Raw genomic sequence first — 23,490 nt, 5'->3', positions numbered from 1 at the left:
CCATGTTTTAGTTTTAATGGAAAATTTGTAATTTTGACCGATGGCCATGACCCCCAAAACTTCGGCCCCTATCGATCTTCACCAATATGCATATTTCACGATAGGAATGGGTAGGATTATAAATGACAAATAGAATAAGGTTCACTATAAGCTTAGTTTGAAGTCAATCAGATCATTTTTGATGAAATTATGAGCGAAAAACGATTTTGATCTTTTCGTGACCTTGACCTTGACCTTTGATCCAATTGGACCCAAAAGTTAATGGGGTCATCCAAGGTTCATTGCCCACCTGTGGATTAAATTTGATAGTGTTTGGTAAAGCTGTTTTGCCGTAAAGTTGCTGACAGACGGACAAACAAACAAACAAACAAACCGGACGATTACAATATCCTGCTCCCTCCCACCGGGAGGGGGCGGGATAATCAGAAAAATCTAATCTGTCTTTGTGTAGTGAATAATCGGTGTGACCCTATTTTTTTTTTATTTTTTTTTTTCTTCCTTGAGGACTGCCTGCCTCAACTTCATTTTGGATTTAATTAATTTATGGATTAGGTTTGAGGCGATCCTTTCCCAACAGTGCTGTAATGTACTCCAGAGCATAGTCAGACTGCTCACATAAATGTTATCTTTCTCTCAAATGTGTTCATCCTTCATTTATTCTGTTAAGTCTGTAATAATGATAATAAATTAAATAATATGGATACATATCTTCAATAGTATAACATTCGTGTTTGAAGTCATGATTTGAGAAAGTATAACATTGGTGTTTGTGTGTTGTGTTTCTTTTCTTTGAGGTGATGTTTTTATCTGCAAGTTTCAACCAATGGTTTGATCTTTTAATATTTATGTTTTAATTTTTTTTTTCTGCCTTGATTCCAACGTTGTTGGATCACTCCCAAACTGGAACAAGTATGAGAAAATTCCTTGTTTGATGGCATGCAACACCCTCCCATTATTTGTCAATGCAAGGATGGGTATGGGAGATTAGTACCCAAAAAGTTTATTTTTAATAATCGTGCTCTACCAACTGGTACAGCTGTCCAGCAGGCAAGGCTCAAGTCTGACGTTTCTACCACAGTGGCCTTCATCCAGAACTGAAGGCATCGTGCCAGATCTTGTCCCCCTCCCAATGAAAGAGGGGGCAGCATGTGACTCCAATATTTGGATGATGAGGCCTCATGTCATCGTCACCTTGCATATGTGAAATTGGGTGTGGTAGACAGGCATGTATGCACAGACTTGTCTCGCTTTATTTTATTTATTCATTAAGAGATCATATAATCACAAAATACCTTTTAGATTGTACGTGCTCATCTGAATTTATTTGTACTATTGTGCAAGACCCTGCACTGTGATTATCATTTGTTGAGGTCCATTCCACGAACCTGTACTATGCTATTCCATGCCACATCGTCCTGTGTTGTGCTGTTTTTCAAACTGAATTGGTTTGGGATTGTTTAATGATTTAAGGTCTTGAGCAAGAACAAGGGTGGTTCAACTCTCTTCAGGTATGGAAGCTATGTCAAGTGTTTCACAACTTCATTTCTGGCAAGACAAACGAGTGTGTCAGGTGTTTATCCAGGCGTTTCATCAGCTTCAAGCCCATTCCACTGAATTCCCACCCTCTCGTCAACAAACATTCCTGCCTGGTTCTGCACCATTCTTTACTAACTAACTGACTGATTATATCTGCTTGCAATGCCTTTCGACAGTTTTATTCCTGACACAGGATGAAGTTGGAGTGGGTCACAAAACAAGTTGCCCATGACTTTTTCAATGTGCATTGCATTGTTGCATAAAGACGGTATTGTTTGACTTTTCTCGTCCCCCAACCTCCCCCGCTCCAACCCTTTTCATTTTATTCATCGATCAACTTATTCGTAAATTGCATGCAGGATAAAGACATCGGTGTACATCCAGTATACTTACCCCGTGTGTGAAGCGAAAAGCAGAGTTAAGTTGTTGGTTCAACCTCTGTCTGTCTCCAGACGTTGGTTTATGATTGAGGAAGTACTCAACATGCCGACTTGACTGCCCCCTCTTGCAAGCAGTCAAAAGCCCTGAATATTGTGGAATAAGTTTTTTACCTCTACCACCGAAGGTGGAAGGAGGTCATGTTTTTGCCCCGTCTGTCTCTGTCTGTCTCTGTCTGTCTGTCTGTCTGTTTGTGTGTGGGATATCTCGAAAAAGCTGTGGACGGATTCAGATGAAATTTGGTGGGCAGGTTCGGTGTTTGGCAAGGACAAATTGATTCAATTTTGGTGAAGATCCGAATCCAATAATAATTATTTATTTTTAAAAGTGATTCTTCACCATTGAGACATCGGGCCAAAAACGATGTATGGCACGATATTTCAAAAATGTGTTGGGCCCGATATGTTCTCGTGGATCGGGCATTGCGTGGTGGAGTTATGCACTCTACCGAGTGCCCTTCTAGTTTCAGTTATAACCATCTCTTCTTTCATCTCAGTTGAGCAGAGGTGAGCTTTGTGCCGATTATCAGACTTGCAAACTTTCATGATTTTTCAACATCTCATGTAATGGTGCAACAAATTTGATCATGATTATTACATGGATTTATGTTGACTGAACTGCCTGCCAGCAGATTGTTTTGTTTCCTGACCCTGCAGCATAAGCTTTTCTACGGGGATACACGTCGTGACATTCAATGTGTTAATTTCGATTTTTGTATTCTAAACACCCCAGAACTTAAATCGCCTTGTTGGCACTTGTAAAAACCTTCTGTTTAACATTATTTGGACAAAATTTTACGACATCTCAACCAAATTTGCCGCTTTGCGCTCTCGGCATTGAGAAATATCGAGATTCAAAGACCCTTCCCATGTCCTTTTGGCATGGGGTATGGTGTTCTAAGAACTCTGTAGTTTTGTATGAATTACAAGGACAGCAGACAAATTGGACAAACTGATGAATGGGCGAGAAACGGAAGTCCTCCACATCATGAGCCAGCGATGGAAATGTTAGAGGCCAACTTTAATGGTACATACTCCTGTTGAAACTCATCTCTTTGGTCACATTGGACACCTGAGGCTGCTGCTCTGTTAGCGAGTCTTTAACAGATGTGCCAGGTTTCAGATAATTGTTGCATTTCATTTATTTTTTTTTCCTTGTACCGATGAAATGGCCTTGAAACCCTGACTACAAAAACAAATGCAAAATTTAATGGAGATTGGGCCAGCACTGGGTTTTTGTTTTTCTTCTCTGACATAAATACACAGTGCCAATAGAAAGTCTACACCCCCTTTCAAAATGTTCACCTTAAGTTGCCTCAGCCTGGAATTAAAATGCATTAAATCAGACTTTTTCCACTTTCATTTACGCATCATAACCCACAACTTCCAAGTGAAAAATTAATTTCAGAAAATTAATTTAAAATACAAAACGAAAAATATGGCTTGGGATCCTCGGATCCTGGGTTCAAATCGTGCTCGGCTGTTTAATTAACACCAGGTGGGGTTGACTCAGCCTGTCACCCTTCCGAGGTCGGCAAAATGATTACCAGCTTGCTGGGATGATTGAGCCATTCGAGTGTCCTGCATCGTAATGGTGACCCGTCCAGGATTGTGCCCAATAGCCCAGGAGACTGCTTTGGCAGCAACAATGCTCTGTCGGAAGAATTGTCCCCAATGGATGGATTGCTGATTGTGTCACTCATTATTGCTTTTAATTCACCAAGAGTGTGTAGATTTGCAGTGCACACTATATATCCTTCAACTATCTCTCACAAAAAGAAATCTGGAGACCCGAACAGCCCCACTTTCTCAGGTATAACAACATTTGGTGAGCACATGTTCCTTTTTTCGTTATCATGAAGCCTGTTTCTCTGAACTGCTTCACCAGTTTCCATATCACTGATCTTGAAGGTTTCATACGACAACTGAAGCGACTTTTTAATGCAATTTGACATTTGCTAAAGAATTCATTGTTGATGTAATGCTCGATGAGAAACGTGCGTTCTTCCACTGTGAGCACCATGGTGTGACTGAGTGAAAACCGTTAAACATCACTGCCAAGTCACATGATAACTCTCAGGATCATGTTACGTCTTTCTGAAATGGGCTACATTTACGCAGAACATTAGGTTCCTAATGGATATAGTTTTTTTAGTGTATGGGAATTATTTCGGGTTCTCGAAATAAAGTAAAATCACCCTATAGTAGGGATTAGTGAAGTAACCAAGACAACTTGGCTGTAAGAATTGAAGTGCCCTACCCTGAACCCACTGTCATGTTTTTCCTGCCTAAAATGTTCCTGTACACTCCCCCCCCCCCCACCGCACTTCTCCTTGCCAATACAACTACCAGTTTCCAACCCATTCTGTCCATTGGTTCAGGAGTGCATCGAGGTCACCAAACACACCTTTTGAAATATCGTACTATTTGCATTCATAAGTATGCCATCCAACTACTATTGTGTATAAAACTAGAACGACATTCAGTAGAGCGCACACTTCTGTCAAGCTGAACAGTTTGTTCTGTAATCCACTGATAGGCCAGATCTGGGTCGGGACATGAACCAAAATCGAATCGATTTTGTCCTCGTCATACACCCAACATCTCCACGAAGTTTCGTCTGAATGTGTCCATAACTTTTTGAGATGTCCTGTTCACAGACAGAAAGACAGATGGGGGGTGGGAGGGGTGGTTGAAAACATGACCTCTGTCCACCTTGCATAGTGGAGGTAATAAGGCAATTTCTCTGTGTTTGTGTGTGTGATAATTACGGAATCAAAAACTGCTGGGCCAATCTCCACCAAATTTTGCATACGTGCTGGTGGTACCCGGAGTGATGTCATAGGTGCAAAATAATCCCTCCCCTTCCCTACAAGGGGTGGAGATAACAGGTGGCATAGTGCAAGTGGTTTTCTGACCCCAGCTGGAGAGAGTAGGGATAACTAGCCATGGCACAAAATATGTTTGACCAATCCTCATCTCCCCAACACACTCCCACAGGGAGTGAGTGTGTCCACTGTTTATAAATCTGCCAAAGCAGTCAGCTTGTTGTATGTTGTGGCACTGAAGTGCTGCGAATATGCTTACTAAAATATGGGGACAGTCATTTGCAAGCACAACAAAATGATGTTCTGAATTGGGGAGAGAGATATGTGGATTTGGGGACTAGTTTGCAGCATGCTGGTACTGTATGTTAGCAATATGCTCCAGAACCTTAAAGAATTAATGAAAGTGAAAAGGGCTTTGTGCTGCCAAAGTGGTCTCTTGGTGAGGGTTATGCTGGATGGTTTACTGTTGTTTTCTGACCAAGCAGTCCAGGCAGGAATTTGATTTATTTAGGGTCCCTGCAAAGGACGGTGTGGGATCTTTAACATCCACCAAATAATGTCGCCAGACGAGACGCCCAGTTTAACGTCCATCCCAGGGACGACATCGATGAATCACCCTGTCCGTGAAACAACAGGATGACATTTTACAGCTGGGCTGAGATTCAAACCCAGGCTAGATAGGTTGGAGGTGAGTGTGTGTATATCTCAACCATGGATTACTCGTTTGAAAAAAGAATAAAGTGAATGAAGGTTTTATTTATAAATTTTTGTTTTTAATTTAGTCTGTTTGTTACCTCTACCACCGAAGGGGAAGGAGGTTATGTTTTCACCCCTCTGTCTGCCTGTCTGTTTTTGTGTGAAGGATATCTCAAAGTTGTGGACGGATCCTGATGAAATTTGGTGGGCAGGTTGGGTGTGCAGCAAGGACGAATTGATTTGATTTTGGTGAAGATCTGAATCAAATCTGGACACGATAATTATTTAATTTTTTAAGTGATTCTTCGCCATTGAGATGGGGCTCAAAAATCATATTCAGCACAATATTTAAAAATTGTATTGGGCCCGATATGTTCTCGTGGATTAGGCATTGCGTGGCAGAGGTATGCGCTCAACCGAGTGGCCTTCTGGTTTTTTTTGGTTTTCTTTTTGTGATAGCATTAAAGTTTGAGCTCATGAAGAAATAGTGGGGCAACTTAGCATAACAATTGTGCATTTTGTGAGGAAAGCATCAAATTTGGCACACTAGTAGCCTATTTATCATATTATGAACAGATTTGGATATTGGGCCATCTCAACATTTTTGATGGCAGTGGAAAATGGCTGCCACAGCCATCAGCGGCTGAATTTGAGATGGCCCAATATCCAAATCTGTTCATAATATGATAAATAGGCTACTCGTGTGCCAAATTTGATGCTTTCCTCACAAAATGCACAATTGTTATGCTATATTTAGCTAAGTTGCCCCACTAAAAGTAGAACAGATGGACCATGACAAAAAGAACGGTAGTAGGAGGAGGGATAAGGGACATGGGGAAGAATAAGGATACATAGTGTCTATAAGTCCGCTAAGGAAGTTTGTTCCGCAGCAAGATGAGGACACGAGGGGTGAACAAGATGGATACAGCTGAAAACTCTCAACCACAGAATTGAAGTACAACCTGGAAACCCAGAAAGGGTTGGGTTTGGGGAGGGTTAATTGTGGTAGAAAGAGATCATGGTTGTAGATGGGAGATGGTCTGCGATGATGGTGAACAGCTGTCTTGAAGATTTGGAGGGAAGAATGAGATTGCAGATTGAAGTTGATTCCACAAATGGGTGGAGGTGAGGAGTGATTGGATTTTGGGAGTTTTAATGGCAGACCGTGTGTGCCCTGCAGAAACCCGGGGGTTAATGGGAGCAGGAAACTGAGCACGGAAAACAAAGGGCAGAGGGTGCAAGACCATAAAGAAGGTGGTAAATGATTGAGCCCATCGACCTGTATGTGATAGACCCAGAGACTTGGCTTCATTGTCGGAGATACCGATGATTTTGAAGGACTTTATTTGCAAGCGGAGCAAGGTGTGAGGCAAAGTCGCCAACCCAGAGGGGAGAGCGGTGTTCCATTGAGCTGCAAATGAAACCTTGTACGTGGATAAAACTTCAGATGTGCTCAGGAAAGGCTTTTCATGACCGAGGATGACTAATTAGCGGCTGGCTTCGGACACCAGCCAACCTGGAGGATGAGGGATGTCACAGCAGAGGGTGGAGTCATCAGCAAATGGATAAAGGGGATTTTCCAGAGAGTCAGAGATCATTTATGAAAATCATAACTATGACTGGGCCCAGAACACTGCCTTGGGGTACTCCACAACCTTAACAGGGAGAGGAGAGGATACTTTTGAGAGCCACATGTTGGCTATGTGAGTCACGAGTAAGTCATGCGTGGAGTTGGCCCTGGATGCCATCGGCAGAGAGTTTGGAGAGTAAGGCAGGATGCCAGACTGTCAAAAGCTTGAGATATGTTCAGAGAGACTGCCCTGATCTCGTGTCTGACATTGAGGGACTCCGTCCATTGTTGGGAGAGGATAATCGGCATATCCAAAGCCGTGACCTGGTCTGAATCCAAATTGTTGATGTGCGATGAGGCTGTTGAAGAAAAGAATTTCTTGTAAACTGCGATTATGGGTTCCATGAATTTGCTGATGATTGGAAGTAAGCTGTGTAGAGATCGGTATGTAGTTAAGAGGACTGGTTTTTGCACCATGTTTGTGTAATACAGTGATGATGTCTGACTTCAAAGCAGATTGAAGATTGCTTCTGGCAAATGATGCGATGAACAAAGCCTTTGCCATTTATCTTCCCATGGCTGTTTATGTGTACCTCTGTTCCATACCACACACTTCACCAGTATGCGTGCGTGTGTGCGCACCTATTCCTTCCTTTAAAAATAAAAAAAAATAAAAATTCATCCTTTGTCATTGAGTGGTTCCATGAGTTTTCATCGGTGTAGATTTGAGAGCATCATTTTAAAGGATTGCTTAATTATTAAATGTAAATTTTGACTGGAATGGTATATTTTGAGTTGAAGTGCCCAAACTGGTTTATTTTAAAAAATCCCCCGTCTTTTATTTATTTATTTATTTCTCAATTGGTGAAGTCACTCGACTGATTCTCTGGTAACCTGTGCCTGCGGTCCTTGGATTACATATTTTATCTACTCTGTGATCCATTTCTCAAAATGGTGGCCAACAATTATCTTCAGTGAGAAAGCATGCTACACATGGCCCTGTTTGCCACTTGTGATGTCTCAGCTTCGTGAGAGCTGAAAGTAAATTTTAAGGGTAGAGACTGAACTTGTGGTCCTCGCAATAGTATGGATCTAAAGTTCGGTCAAGTCATATCGAGGGATGACTATAATGGAAAGGGTTTGAAGTTTGCAAACGTTTTGTGTAACTTGCGTACAGGTTTGTGTTCACAGGTGAATGGGGGTTCCTATTTGGCCAAAATGAATGTCGAAAGGTATTTCTTACCTCCTTCCTTTTCATGTTCAAGGTTTTGGAACACAATGTTTGTACCCAGGTGATTGCACAGCATTGGCTCCGAAGAAGAGGAAAGGTGTGAAATGGAACGAGTCTTTCGTTGGAATAAAACCAATTCTTCAATGAATTGATGCGTTTTTGTATGCAGGGAAATGAGCGTTTCATCTGAACGCTACACAGGCCTGTCACGGTCGAGGTTCGGCGGTGTTTTTTGAAAACACCAAAACGAAATTTCCCTTTGACTTGAGCCTCGTGAAGAACATATCAATTTGTCATCTAGCACGATGGCTGTGAGTGCGTAAGTTTCCAAATCGATTTTACCACCTTTTCACAAGCCAATCAAAAAGCAAGCTCCTTCCTTTTGATTAAAAAAAAAAAAAACAAATGTTGTTCAATTGTGCCTCTGCTGAAAAAATCGCCAGGAGGCATTATGTTTTTTGGGTTGTCTGTCTGTCTGTCCGTGATAGGTTTTTGCTGTAACAATAATCTAATAACAGCTGAAAGGATCTTAGTCAAACTTGGTACAAGTATGTATAATGATACCAAGATGAACTGGTTGGATTTTGGGGTCAAAGGTCAGAGGTCATGTCAGGTGAAAATGTGATGCTTGCCATCAGCTTTGATTTGATTTATTTCAAACTTCGTCCGAGTATGTCTAGTGATGTAATGATGTGAGCGGGAGCATATCGATGGATCGTTGCGACGTCGAAGAGAGCTGTGTGCAGCTTTTATAATTTCTTGGCACAATCTCCTCCCCTTGGGGTGACTTTGGCCCACTCCATCATAGCAGCCAATCCCACTGTCCCAAACACCCAGCAGCAGCCAATCACATCAGCCATAGGTGTACTTGCCAGTGATGGGCCCCTTGCACATGCACATGCACATGCATGGCCAACCGAAGCCCTGAAATTTGCATGGTTCACTACCAATTGCGTGCGCTCATGGGAGCCGCTGCAGAGCCTATCACGTGCCCCCATCTAGCGGACTGGTCACTCATGATGCCTTTATGTGACCCAGACACCAAACCCGTTTCGGACAAGGGCAAACGATTAACGGGACATTATTAGCCTGTTTAACTACCAAATTGGACAACACCATCCTCTTAGCGTTGGTATAAAGGACAAATTTGCAATAAACCTTGACCTCACTGCAGGAAAATGGTACTAAAAAGCCCCCACCCAAATGAACACAACATTTTATATTTTGTCAGACATTTATCAATTTAGGAAGACTTGTAGATTGCTCATAAAGATGTGCATGTGCTAAATCTCTCAATGTACAGCCTGATAAACAATTCTATTCAGAAATTGAAAGGGAATGTTGGGGAAAAAATAAAATAAAGATGGCAATCTGAGAACACCATCAACAGGTTACCAGATTTTCTATGGTGAGTAAATGGCAAATCCTGCTCTCCTGCATGAAAGATGCTTGTGAAGCCCAAGGCAAAGCTTGTCCTTTACCATCAAAAAAAACAACCTTTGTTTCTGACATTTCAACACACCTCTTAACACATTATTGAGGATTGTGGAAGAGCTAGAACAGAATGGAAGGGAACACAATGTAAAGTGGGAAACACCAACGTGGCAGAGTCGAGTGAAAGTGAGGTCAAGGGGACAGGGAGAAGGAAACATGGGGATGAACAAGCTAAAACATAGCAAGAAGAGAAAGAGAAAGGGGATTATACAGAAAAGGAACAAACAAACTAAAAAAACAAGAGGTAGGGGTGGGCGGGGGGGGGGGCATCACAATAACCTGGAAAAAATGAGTGCTTGGGAATGAGTTAATTAGCCAATTAGGGGTAGTTGAAGCCCGAGAGAGAAGAATGGGAACTGAACAGACTGGGTAAGGTTTGATCTGCAGGCGAGAGAAAAGAGGAACCAATGAGTGTATGTAGGTGAGCAGTGAGCCTGCATTTTGGGATTTTAACAAGAAGGGGGTTACTCACCAGATAAGCCTCGTCGTGCCAAACTGGTATTTGATGGCAGCAATTATTTTGACGACGAATGTAGAGAAAAACTTGTGGAATGAAATATAAAATTAACTTGTAACAAAACACAAGCTGATGAAGGCAAAGCTGGAAAAAATAATGTTTGAAAATATAATAATCCATTAGCAATGAATCTGAACATTAAACACGATCTGTCCGTGTCAGTATCCGTATCTTAATGGTAATATTGATAGTTTACGCCCTTCCCATGAGGATCTGCATTCACTGCTCGGTGTGGATTTATTTTCTAATGTCAATTGCCTGATTAAAATCAGTACTGAAACACACAGCGTGTGATGCCTCATTGTACTCTGAAACTACATCTCTTGATCAAAATGTTGGCCAAGTGGTGTTTCATAAAAATAAATAAATAAAATTGCGGAATGGTGAATTTGTCTAATTGAAGGTTTGGCGTTTGAGCAACTTAATGTGGTTACCAAGATGGATTAAAGCTGCAAACAGTGTTGTTGACGACGACTTGAGATGGTTAGACTCAAAGTTTTTGAAATTGGTCCCAAATATTTTTGGTTATGTGTCCACTTTGGTTATGTGTGCTTGCGAATGAAGTTGTGGGGCTGCAAACCTTGTTGAATGAACGGTCAATAAAGTAAATTAGACTTGGTGAAAACTGAAAATAAATAGCTGGATTATTTAGTAAATTTCAGACAAATCTGGTAATTGTACGTAATGACCATTCCCATTGTTCCCTCGCAGCCGGCTCCATCACCTACATGGCAACATGCGATGGCTTTGAATGAAGCAGAAACTGTACAATGCTACAATTGTTATTTTATTTTTGTTTATTATCAGAGTGGATTATGTAGCAATCGCAAATTCGTATAACGTTTGATGATCGGAGCAAAAATTGTTTCATAAGGGAACAAATGGTGCAGATCGATTTGGGCCACTGACCAGTCTGTAGACCGATGATGACCTCTCAGCATTCTGTGGCATCTGGTGTTGAGTGCACACTTAAATTCGGTTGGCATTTTTGGCGTTCCCTTCAGAGCACTTGGCTCTGCCAAGATCCCAGGTTTGAATCAAAGATTGTCCACTTTGTCCTCTGCATTGTCTTTCTGCAGCATTGTAGTCTTGGACTCTTGTTGGGAAGCACAGCCCTGGCCAGTAGGAGGTGTACAAAGCATGATGTAACAGCTTCACTCCATCTGCTTGAAGCTTTGGTATTTTCTCTGTTGTGTTTGCACCTTTTGATAAACAATGAATCGTGAATAAGGAGGCATTTTTCAATTCTAGAAAGTGATGTGGGGTTAAATTTAGTATTGCAAATTGGAAATGCAGGATTTAAACTTTCATACGACCACATGGAGTTTTGGTCATAATAACGATACCTTCCACCATGCAGGTCGACCCCGGCACCTCCAGCGGCTGGTGGGCCTCCCACTGGACCACCACCGAACCTCACGAGTAACAAGAGGCTACAGCAAACCCAGGCTCAGGTTAATGAGGTAAGCCATTCTTTGTTCAAAAAAAAATACATGGCTTGTATTGTTTGCAATGTGTTGATATACCAGTTAGTGCAAAGAAAAATAGACAAGCCAGGTGTGGTTTTTTTTTTGGGGGGGGGGGGTTTGTTAAGCTTACCTGACACAGTTCCAGGGAGCTTATGGGATGGCGCATAATCTGTCTGTCCAGAAATACTTTCGACTTCTCTAAAACTACACATAGAATTTCGATGAAACTTGACTACAACCTTCATGACCCATGGTGTTCCAAAGTTTGTTCATGACATTAGAAAAATTGGACTCTCGGGGGGTGCAAGAGGATTTCCCCCCAAAATATGTATTTGCTTTCTTCTCTGAAACCACAAGCTATTTTGATGAAACTTGACCATTACCTTCATCACCCATGATGTACCAAATATTTTTCATGCCTTTAAATGAATTGGGGTCAAGGGGGTTCTATGGGGGAAGGGGTTTTCCCCCTAAAATATGTATTTGCTTTCTTCTCTGAAACCACACACACAATTTCAATAAAACTTGACCTCAAAGTTTATCACCTGTGATGTATCAAAGTTTGTTCACGGCATTAAATAAAAATTAATCGATAGGAATTTACTTTCTTCTCCATTACATATTTTGTGGGTTGTCCACGCCTACCAGTAGTTCCCTGGTTATCTTATCCAGCCGCTACCAGGTGAATGCAGAGGGGTATTGCTCCTATGTTTATTATTTATATTTGCTTTTCATGAAGTTGCTTCTGGAATTGGAACATGTTCTCCTGACCATATGGAATTCTGCAATTAATAATATTTTCTTCCACAGCTAATGTGATGTATGCCTGTCTTTCGCAGCAAATATTGTTTATTACCTCCACCACCAAAGGTGAAGGAGGTTGTTTTCACCCCTCTGTCTTTGTTTGTTAATTGCCGGAATCCTTCGGATTTCAACAATTATGTTGGTCGGTTCTGTGTGTCATTCTGTGTGTCATTCTGTGTGTCATTCTGTGTGTCATTCTGTGTGTCATTCTGTGTGTCATTCTGTGTGTCATTCTGTGTGTCATTCTGTGTGTCATTCTGTGTGTCATTCTGTCTGTGTCATTCTGTCTGTGTCTGTCTGTCTGTGTCTGTCTGTCTGTGTCTGTCTGTCATTCTGTCTGTGTCTGTGTCTGTGTCATTCTGTCTGTGTCGTTCTGTCTGTGTCATTGTGTCTGTGTCGTTCTGTCTGTGTCATTGTGTCTGTCGTTCTGTCTGTGTCTGTGTCTGTGTCTGTGTCAGTCGTTCTGTCTGTGTCTGTGTCTGTGTCTGTCAGTCGTTCTGTCTGTGTCTGTGTCTGTGTCTGTGTCTGTCAGTCGTTGTGTCTGTGTCTGTGTCTGTCAGTCGTTCTGTCTGTGTCAGTCGTTCTGTCTGTGTCTGTGTCTGTGTCTGTGTCTGTGTCAGTCGTTCTGTCTGTGTCTGTGTCTGTGTCAGTCGTTCTGTCTGTGTCTGTCAGTCGTTCTGTCTGTCAGTCGTTCTGTCTGTCAGTCGTTCTGTCTGTCAGTCGTTCTGTCTGTCAGTCGTTCTGTCTGTCAGTCGTTCTGTCTGTCAGTCGTTCTGTCTGTCAGTCGTTCTGTCTGTCAGTCGTTCTGTCTGTCAGTCGTTCTGTCTGTCAGTCGTTCTGTCTGTCAGTCGTTCTGTCTGTCAGTCGTTCTGTCTGTCAGTCGTTCTGTCTGTCAGTCGTTCTGTCTGTCAGTCGTTCTGTCTGTCAGTCGTTCTGTCTGTCAGTCGTTCTGTCTGTCAGTCGTTCTGTCTGTCAGTCGTTGTGTCTGTCAGTCGTTGTGTCTGTGTCTGTCTGTGTCAGTCGTTCTGTCTGTGTCTGTCAGTCGTTCTGTCTGTGTCTGTCAGTCGTTCTGTCTGTGTCTGTGTCAGTCGTTCTGTCTGTGTCTGTGTCAGTCGTTCTGTCTGTCAGTCGTTCTGTCTGTCAGTCGTTCTGTCTGTCAGTCGTTCTGTCTGTCAGTCGTTCTGTCTGTCAGTCGTTCTGTCTGTCAGTCGTTCTGTCTGTCAGTCGTTCTGTCTGTCAGTCGTTCTGTCTGTCAGTCGTTCTGTCTGTCAGTCGTTCTGTCTGTCAGTCGTTCTGTCTGTCAGTCGTTCTGTCTGTCAGTCGTTCTGTCTGTCAGTCGTTCTGTCTGTCAGTCGTTCTGTCTGTCAGTCGTTCTGTCTGTGTCAGTCGTTCTGTCTGTGTCAGTCGTTCTGTCTGTGTCAGTCGTTCTGTCTGTGTCAGTCGTTCTGTCTGTGTCAGTCGTTCTGTCTGTGTCAGTCGTTCTGTCTGTGTCAGTCGTTCTGTCTGTGTCAGTCGTTCTGTCTGTGTCAGTCGTTCTGTCTGTGTCAGTCGTTCTGTCTGTGTCAGTCGTTCTGTCTGTGTCAGTCGTTCTGTCTGTGTCAGTCGTTCTGTCTGTGTCAGTCGTTCTGTCTGTGTCAGTCGTTCTGTCTGTGTCAGTCGTTCTGTCTGTGTCAGTCGTTCTGTCTGTGTCAGTCGTTCTGTCTGTGTCAGTCGTTCTGTCTGTGTCAGTCGTTCTGTCTGTGTCAGTCGTTCTGTCTGTGTCAGTCGTTCTGTCTGTCAGTCGTTCTGTCTGTGTCAGTCGTTCTGTCTGTGTCAGTCGTTCTGTCTGTGTCAGTCGTTCTGTCTGTGTCAGTCGTTCTGTCTGTGTCAGTCGTTCTGTCTGCGTGCGTTCCTCGTTCTGTCTGCGTGCGTTCCTCGTTCTGTCTGCGTGCGTTCCTCGTTCTGTCTGTGTCAGTCGTTCTGTCTGTGTCAGTCTCGTTCTGTCTGTGTCAGTCGTTCTGTCTGCGTGCGTTCCTCGTTCTGTCTGTGTGCGTTCCTCGTTCTGTCTGCGTGTCAGTCGTTCTGTCTGCGTGCGTTCCTCGTTCTGTCTGCGTGCGTCGTTCTGTCTGCGTCTGTCGTTCTGTCTGCGTGCGTTCCTCGTTCTGTCTGCGTGCGTTCCTCGTTCTGTCTGCGTGCGTTCCTCGTTCTGTCTGCGTGCGTTCCTCGTTCTGTCTGCGTGCGTTCCTCGTTCTGTCTGCGTGCGTTCCTCGTTCTGTCTGCGTGCGTTCCTCGTTCTGTCTGCGTGCGTTCCTCGTTCTGTCTGCGTGCGTTCCTCGTTCTGTCTGCGTGCGTTCCTCGTTCTGTCTGCGTGCGTGCCTCGTTCTGTCTGTGTCAGTCGTTCTGTCTGTGTCAGTCGTTCTGTCTGTGTCTGTCGTTCTGTCTGTGTCTGTCTGTCGTTCTGTCTGTGTCTGTCTGTCGTTCTGTCTGTGTCTGTCTGTCGTTCTGTCTGTGTCTGTCTGTCGTTCTGTCTGTGTCTGTCTGTCGTTCTGTCTGTGTCTGTCTGTCGTTCTGTCTGTGTCTGTCTGTCGTTCTGTCTGTGTCTGTCTGTCGTTCTGTCTGTGTCTGTCTGTGTCTGTCGTTCTGTCTGTGTCAGTCGTTCTGTCTGTGTCAGTCGTTCTGTCTGTGTCTGTCAGTCGTTCTGTCTGTGTCTGTCAGTCGTTCTGTCTGTGTCTGTCAGTCGTTCTGTCTGTCTGTGTCAGTCGTTCTGTCTGTGTCTGTCAGTCGTTCTGTCTGTGTCTGTCAGTCGTTCTGTCTGTGTCTGTGTCTGTGTCTGTGTCAGTCGTTCTGTCTGTGTCTGTGTCTGTGTCTGTGTCAGTCGTTCTGTCTGTGTCTGTGTCTGTGTCTGTGTCAGTCGTTCTGTCTGTGTCTGTGTCTGTGTCTGTGTCAGTCGTTCTGTCTGTGTCTGTGTCTGTGTCTGTGTCAGTCGTTCTGTCTGTGTCTGTGTCTGTGTCTGTGTCAGTCGTTCTGTCTGTGTCTGTGTCTGTGTCTGTGTCAGTCGTTCTGTCTGTGTCTGTGTCTGTCGTTCTGTCTGTGTCTGTGTCTGTCGTTCTGTCTGTGTCTGTCGTTCTGTCTGTGTCTGTCGTTCTGTCTGTGTCTGTCGTTCTGTCTGTGTCTGTGTCTGTGTCTGTGTCTGTGTCTGTGTCAGTCGTTCTGTCTGCGTGCGTGCCTCTGTCTCGTTCTGTCTGCGTGCGTGCCTCTGTCTCGTTCTGTCTGCGTGCGTGCCTCTGTCAGTCGTTCTGTCTGCGTGTCTGTCAGTCGTTCTGTCTGTCTGTGCCTCAGTCTCGTTCTGTCTGTGTCAGTCGTTCTGTCTGTGTCTGTGTCTGTGTCTGTGTCAGTCGTTCTGTCTGTGTCTGTGTCTGTGTCTGTGTCAGTCGTTCTGTCTGCGTGCGTGCCTCTGCCTCGTTCTGTCTGCGTGCGTGCCTCTGCCTCGTTCTGTCTGCGTGCGTGCCTCTGCCTCGTTCTGTCTGCGTGCGTGCCTCTGCCTCGTTCTGTCTGCGTGCGTGCCTCTGCCTCGTTCTGTCTGCGTGCGTGCCTCTGCCTCGTTCTGTCTGCGTCTGTGTCTGTCGTTCTGTCTGTGTCTGTGTCTGTCGTTCTGTCTGCGTGCGTGCCTCTGTCTCGTTCTGTCTGCGTGCGTGCCTCTGTCTCGTTCTGTCTGCGTGCGTGCCTCTGTCGTTCTGTCTGTGTCTGTGTCTGTGTCTGTGTCTGTGTCTGTGTCTGTGTCTGTCAGTCGTTCTGTCTGTGTCTGTGTCTGTGTCTGTCAGTCGTTCTGTCTGTGTCTGTCTGTGTCAGTCGTTCTGTCTGTGTCTGTGTCTGTGTCAGTCGTTCTGTCTGCGTCTGCGTCTGCGTCTGTCGTTCTGTCTGCGTCTGCGTCTGCGTCTGTCGTTCTGTCTGCGTGCGTGCCTCTGTCTCGTTCTGTCTGCGTGCGTGCCTCTGTCTCGTTCTGTCTGCGTGCGTGCCTCTGTCTCGTTCTGTCTGCGTGCGTGCCTCTGTCTCGTTCTGTCTGCGTGCGTGCCTCTGTCTCGTTCTGTCTGCGTGCGTGCCTCGTTCTGTCTGCGTGCGTGCCTCGTTCTGTCTGCGTGCGTGCCTCGTTCTGTCTGCGTGCGTGCCTCGTTCTGTCTGCGTGCGTTCCTCGTTCTGTCTGCGTGCGTTCCTCGTTCTGTCTGCGTGCGTTCCTCGTTCTGTCTGCGTGCGTTCCTCGTTCTGTCTGCGTGCGTTCCTCGTTCTGTCTGCGTGCGTGCCTCGTTCTGTCTGCGTGCGTGCCTCGTTCTGTCTGCGTGCGTGCCTCGTTCTGTCTGCGTGCGTGCCTCGTTCTGTCTCGTTCTGTCTGCGTGCGTGCCTCGTTCTGTCTCGTTCTGTCTGCGTGCGTGCCTCTGTCTCGTTCTGTCTGCGTGCGTGCCTCTGTCTCGTTCTGTCTGCGTGCGTGCCTCTGTCTCGTTCTGTCTGCGTGCGTGCCTCTGTCTCGTTCTGTCTGCGTGCGTGCCTCGGTCTCGTTCTGTCTGCGTGCGTGCCTCGGTCTCGTTCTGTCTGCGTGCGTGCCTCGGTCTCGTTCTGTCTGCGTGCGTGCCTCGGTCTCGTTCTGTCTGCGTGCGTGCCTCGGTCTCGTTCTGTCTGCGTGCGTGCCTCGGTCTCGTTCTGTCTGCGTGCGTCCCTCGGTCTCGTTCTGTCTGCGTGCGTGCCTCGGTCTCGTTCTGTCTGCGTGCGTGCCTCGGTCTCGTTCTGTCTGCGTGCGTGCCTCGGTCTCGTTCTGTCTGCGTGCGTGCCTCGGTCTCGTTCTGTCTGCGTGCGTGCCTCGGTCTCGTTCTGTCTGCGTGCGTGCCTCGGTCTCGTTCTGTCTGCGTGCGTGCCTCGGTCTCGTTCTGTCTGCGTGCGTGCCTCGGTCTCGTTCTGTCTGCGTGCGTGCCTCGGTCTCGTTCTGTCTGCGTGCGTGCCTCGGTCTCGTTCTGTCTGCGTGCGTGCCTCGGTCTCGTTCTGTCTGCGTGCGTGCCTCGGTCTCGTTCTGTCTGCGTGCGTGCCTCGGTCTCGTTCTGTCTGCGTGCGTGCCTCGGTCTCGTTCTGTCTGCGTGCGTGCCTCGGTCTCGTTCTGTCTGCGTGCGTTCCTCGGTCTCGTTCTGTCTGCGTGCGTGCCTCGGTCTCGTTCTGTCTGCGTGCGTGCCTCGGTCTCGTTATGCCTGCCTGCCTCTTTCTCTCTGTAGCAGCCACACCGTTTCAGCGGTCATGACCAAACTGGGTACAGACGTCGGCCATGGTCCAACTTCGACACTTGTCGTTTTTTGGTGAATCTCGGTCAAAGGTCAAGGTTAAGGTCACCGAAAAACCGAAATTCTTATTTTCGCAATAACATCCGCTAAAATGCTCATATCGACTTCAAACCAAATCCAAAATGTGCATCTTCCAATACTGCATCCAACCATATGCTCATTGCAGTGTCACACCAACACCCTTCTTAGCAGTCGGGGGTCGAATGTCAGGGGGGTCGGGTCAAAAATTTCAAATTGCAATTAAAAACGCCATTTCAAGTCCGATTGATTTCCAAGTTATGATCATGACCAAACTAAGTGCTATAAACTCATTAAACAGGGGCACTATCGACTTATAAGAACCAACTTGATTTCCAGGTTTTTGTTTTTCAGAGATCATGGAGATATGACAAAGTTATTCCGGCAAATCCTTGCTCAACGAGCAATTTAATTTGTTTGTTTGTGTGCAGGATATCTCAGAGTTGTGGACGGATCTGGATCAAATTTGGTGGCCGGGTTGGGTGTGTGACAAGGACGAACTGGTTAGACTTTGGTGAAGATCTGGATCCGGATCTGACTACTCAAATTTTTTAAGTGATTCTTCGCCATTTCGAGAGAGGGCCAAAAATGATATATAGCACGATGTCTCAAAAAGTTGTCGACGGATTCGTACAAAACTTGGTGGACATGGGTGTCTGGCAAAGAAGATTTGATTCAATTATTGATAAAGATCCGGATCTAGATCCGATAATTTTTGAAGTGATTCTTCACCATTGAGATATTGGGCTAAACTAATAGGTAGCACGATATCTCAAAAAGTTGTGGACAGATTTGGAGGACAGGTTGGGTGTGTGACCACAACGAATTGATTCGATTTTGGTGAAGATCTGGATCCGATAATTATTTAATTTTTCAAGTGATTCTTCACCATTTAGAGATGGGTCCAAAAACGCAATATAGTATATTTACCTCTGCCACCAAAGGTGAAGAAGGTTATGTTTTCACCCCTCTGTCTGTTTGTTTGTCTGTCTGTTTTGGTTTGTTTGTCTGTTTGTGTGCAGGATATCTCAAAAAGTTGTGGATGGATCTGGATGAAATTTTGTGGACAGGTTTGGTGTGTGACATGGGCGAACTGATTAAATTTTGGTGACTATCTGGATCTGGATCTGACTACTAGGATTTTAAAAAGTGATTCTTCACCATTGAGAGATGGGGCCAAAAACGATATCGAGCACGATGTCTCAATAAGTTGTGGACGGATTCAGATGAAAGTTGGTGGACATCTTGGGTGTGTGAGAAGGAAGAAATTATTATTTGATTTTGGTGAAGATCCGGGTGTGGATCTGGATATGAGAATTATTTAATTTTTTTTTCAGTGATTCTTCACCATTGAGAGATCGGGCCAAAACAATATAGTACGGTATTGCATGATATTTCAAAAATGTCATGGGCCCGATATCTTCTTGTGAATCAGGCATTATGTGGCAGAGGTATGTGCTTTACCAAGTACCCATCTAGTTTTGTCCGTAAAACATTTTTGCAAAAACATTGTTGAGCAATGCCAATTCATGAAAATTGTCTTTTTTTTTTTTTTCTTTTTTTTGTTCTTTTGTTCACAACTCTAGCTTTTACATGTGAACCCAACTGGCTTTTTGTCTTTGGCATATTTTTGTTATGCTCTTGTCTGAGGAGGTGGATACAGACTACAAGCCAAGCTTGGTGACGTATTGGTAAGATAGTAATGTGTTTTTCACACTTGCGGTAATGATTAATTAGGCCTGGCTAGAGGTATGCACACTTTCCTCTCAGCTGTCTTGCCTGGATTTTACTCTCGACCCAGCGATAAACTGTCATCTCGGTGTTTCACAGCCAGGGTGATTCATCAATTTGGGTGCCGTCCCTCCAATGGACGTTAACTTGGGCGTCCCGTCTGCCGGAACTAGTTTATAGATGTTAGCGATCCCATTGTCCCCTTCACCAAGAGTAGGTAAGCTGCCGTTGGTGCTGTGAACAAATTCCCAATTCCTGTTGTAATCTACAGGGGGCACTGTGTCAGTGGCATAGCCTCACTCTCAACACAAAACCTGTTTCAAAAACCAACATTCACATGCTGCATTTGAAAGGTCATTGTACTCATGATACATCGATGGTTTTTATTGATGATTCCTCTTGGTAATTTATTTGAACACTCCACATCAATTTAGTCGTTGTTATGCCTCCGCAGCCAAAGGCATTGTATTCTGGATATGTGTCCATATGTGCGTGTGTAGCAGATTTTCATTACCTGTGAACTACTGATGGGATTTCAACCAAACTTGGCAAAAATATGAACTGATTCAATTTTGAGTTTAAAAGGTCAAAGGTCTATGGTTATGTGACCTTTAATTGAAAACCATTGTTACCACAAAAGGAATATCAACTAAACTTATCACAAGTACGAACTGTGATATATATAGATTAACTGATTAAATTAATAGGTCATGTGCCCTTTGAAAATTGCAAAATCATAATTTGAGTTCGATGCATATCTGTCGCCACGCGCGACACGCGCGACACGCGCGACACGCGCGACACGCGCGACACGCGCGACACGCGCGACACGCGCGACACGCGCGACACGCGCGACACGCGCGACACGCGCGACACGCGCGACACGCGCGACACGCGCGACACGCGCGACACGCGCGACACACACGCGACACACACACATGCCACACACCACACACACCACCTTTAAGTGAGAATCAAATAATCAAACATCCGTGGGTTGAGATCTAACACGGGTGGAGCATATCAACAAGGAAATCCAACACAGGTGGAGGCCATTGAGCCCATCCTGCCTGCATGAACACCACACTAACCCAAGATCACCACACTAAAAAAAAAAGTTATTAATTAATGAAAGGAAAAAAATTGGTTTGAGCAGTGTCGCGTTGCGAATGCTGGCTCTAAGAGAGCTCAGTGTTCTTGTTCTTCTTGTTCTTCTTGTTCTTCTTGTTCTTCTTGTTCTTCTTGTTCTTCTTGTTCTTCTTGTTCTTCTTGTTCTTCTTGTTCTTCTTGTTCTTCTTGTTCTTCTTGTTCTTCTTGTTCTTCTTCTTCTTCTTCTTCTTCTTCTTCTTCTTCTTCTTCTTACAAAACCTTTTGGACTCGGCTCTTTTATATACAGCATCCGGATCTCCTTAAATACTAAACACCTGGACACATCCTCGCATTGAGGGTTCCTTTTGAGAGCATCTATCATGAACTTTTAAATATATTCAGACATTTGCTTTAAAGTTTCGAAAAGTTCACGTTACTATTTAAAGATTATTCCATTTAATGTGTTATAATTTCGTAAATACACGATTTTCTCGTCATGAACGACGATTGTCCATGATGGGTCTCGCTATTGGCTCAATCAAGGCACGTGACGACATATCGGAAGTTGTTGTTTTTTTTTTGTTTGTTTGTTTTTTTTCTTCTTCTTCCTCTTCTTGTTCTTTTTCTTGTTCTTCTGGTGAAGACAAAACCTTTAGGATGCGGCTCTTGGGCACATTTGTCCTTGTTGTTGTAATTTTTCTTTCTTTTCTTCCCCTTAGGGTAGGGGGCATGGGCTTAGTTAAAAACACATCAACCACACAACCCTCCTTAACAAGACCACCACCAACAGCACTCCGTCCACAATCACCCATCAATACTCAAACTACCTAAAAGTCTTATCAACGTCCCTATACCCTTCCATCTCCATAACTTCCAGGTACATATCTAATTCTAATTTAAACTTATCTACTGTTTCTGCTGCCACTACCTTTCCAGGAAGACCATTCCATGCATTAACTACTCTCTAAGTGAAAGTCCCCTGCCTTACTAACGTCTTAACTCTCCTCTTTACTCTCAGGCGATGGGCCCTGGTCCTGTCACCGTCTACTCTTTTGAATAATTCATCTGCAATTATTTTATCTTTGCCTTTCATTATCTTAAACATCTCTATCATATATCCTCGTAACCGCCTCCTTTCTAGTGAATAAAACCCTGTCTCCTTCAGCCGCTCCTTATAGCTGAGTCGAGCTCTGCCCGGAATCAATCTCGTAACCTTGCGCTGAACCCTCTCTTTGACATCGATGTCCTTCCAGAACTGTGGTGACCAAAACTGCACACAATATTCGAGATGTGACCCTCACTAAATTCCTGTAGAATGTTAACACCACCTCTTTTGATTTATAATTGGTCCCCCTCCTTGTACAGCCTCAACCCCCATTTGCTTTACCTGTAACTGCCTGGCACTGTGCTGCCTGCTTACCTCCCATATCAATGACCACCCCCAGATCCTTCTCCTGTGCGGCATGCTCCAAAATTACCCCTTGCATCCTGTAATCTCTATTTTCATTGTTCTTTCCCATCCCCAACACCTTACATTTGCTCAGGTTAAATTCCATCTCCCAGTCTTTTGCCCAATCCATACAAGTATCAAAACTCTCTTGTATCTGTTCACCACCCCCTCTGCTATCCACCTTACCTCCAAGCTTTGTGTCATCCACAAATTTGGAAAGCCGACTTCACCCCACTATCCAAACCGTTGATGTAAATATTGAATAGTAATGGTCCGAGTACTGATCCCTGAGGTACCCCGCTACTTGCATCCTCCCAGCAAGACATCCTCCCACTCACAGCCACTCTTTGCTTCCTATCACTTACCAAGTTTGCAATCCAATTAGCTACCTGAGCAGCCGATCCACAAGTCCTCACTTTGGCTAACAACCTCCGATGTGGTACCTTATCAAATGCCTTCTTAAAGTCGAGATGTACTATGTCCACTGCCTTTCCCTCATCCACCCAATCAGACACTGCTTCATAGAACTGAACTTCATATCCATTGAAGCATTCATGTCATTGTACTTTCTAGTTTAGCTTTTGATTAAATTTTTATTTTGTTTTCTCTTGGAGCATTGGAGTTTGTTGCTTTACAGCTTGTACCATTTACAATTATCAATTCTGAAAAGTGATTCGTTTTCAGGAATTAACAAGCATTTGAGTTCATGCCATTTATATCTCTCACCTTTGATGGCTACTCCAGGCAGTATTCTTCACTTGCTGGGCACAGCTGTTTCATACAAACTGAAATGCTTGTCAAACCTCACATTTTGTTTGTTTTATTAATTTTGTTTCATCAGCACTAATTATTCATAATCTTTCCTGTGTAGTTGAAGAGATGCATGGTGTCTGTACTTGGTTTATCCTTGGTGGTTTGATGTACTGTACTCGGTTGTTAGTGGTTTGAAGTACTGTACTCGGTTGTTTTTCTTCTCACTTGACTTTGCACTGCAACATGTTGAAAGTCTCCCACCCCTCCATATCTGTGTTTAAAGCAACCAAAAGGAGGGTTTGAATATAATTAGGACTAAATTTGTTGTCAAATTCTACATTTGTTTAACCAAGTCATATAAAATTATATATTGTATGTGCTTGCACCAAATCCTCTCGTATGTGCCGGGCTTAAACATTCGACATGAATCGATGTCGTTTCCGTATGCCCCCATTTGAGGCTTTAGTTTACAACCATATTTTATCGTTTAACAGTTGTATGTGTGTGTTCGTGGGCTTGTGAGTGTACACAAGGCTTTACCAAGATGGGTCCTGTCTAACAGCATAATTG

The 23,490-nt window shown here is 44.3% G+C and overlaps 1 protein-coding gene and 1 pseudogene across 8 annotated transcripts in view; both read left to right on the top strand.

The window, feature by feature from the left end:
• Window positions 1–23,490, top strand: part of LOC147018751 (vesicle-associated membrane protein 3-like) — a 53,992-nt gene that overhangs the window by 17,457 nt on the left and 13,045 nt on the right. For 2 of the 8 annotated variants that reach the window (XM_085898785.1, XM_085898784.1), the window contains exons 1-2: window positions 8,491–8,617; window positions 11,670–11,772. In XM_085898785.1, the coding sequence (XP_085754911.1) occupies window positions 8,604–8,617; window positions 11,670–11,772 (117 nt within the window). In that variant the 5' untranslated portion in view covers window positions 8,491–8,603. Of the gene's footprint in view, window positions 1–8,469; window positions 8,618–11,669; window positions 11,773–23,490 lie in introns of those variants that run through there. The other 6 variants (XM_085898781.1, XM_085898783.1, XM_085898787.1 and 3 more) reach the window with 6 other exon arrangements.
• On the top strand, window positions 11,789–21,777 carry LOC147018752 (uncharacterized; annotated as a pseudogene).

The sequence above is a fragment of the Eptatretus burgeri genome, chromosome 10 (genome assembly GCF_056783735.1).
Source record: "Eptatretus burgeri isolate ZD-2024b chromosome 10, Ebu_testis_v1, whole genome shotgun sequence".
In the NCBI taxonomy this organism is placed as follows: Eukaryota; Metazoa; Chordata; class Myxini; order Myxiniformes; family Myxinidae; genus Eptatretus; species Eptatretus burgeri.
The sequence above is the reverse complement of the archived record's forward strand: the minus strand, read 5'-3'. Positions and strand labels throughout refer to the sequence as shown.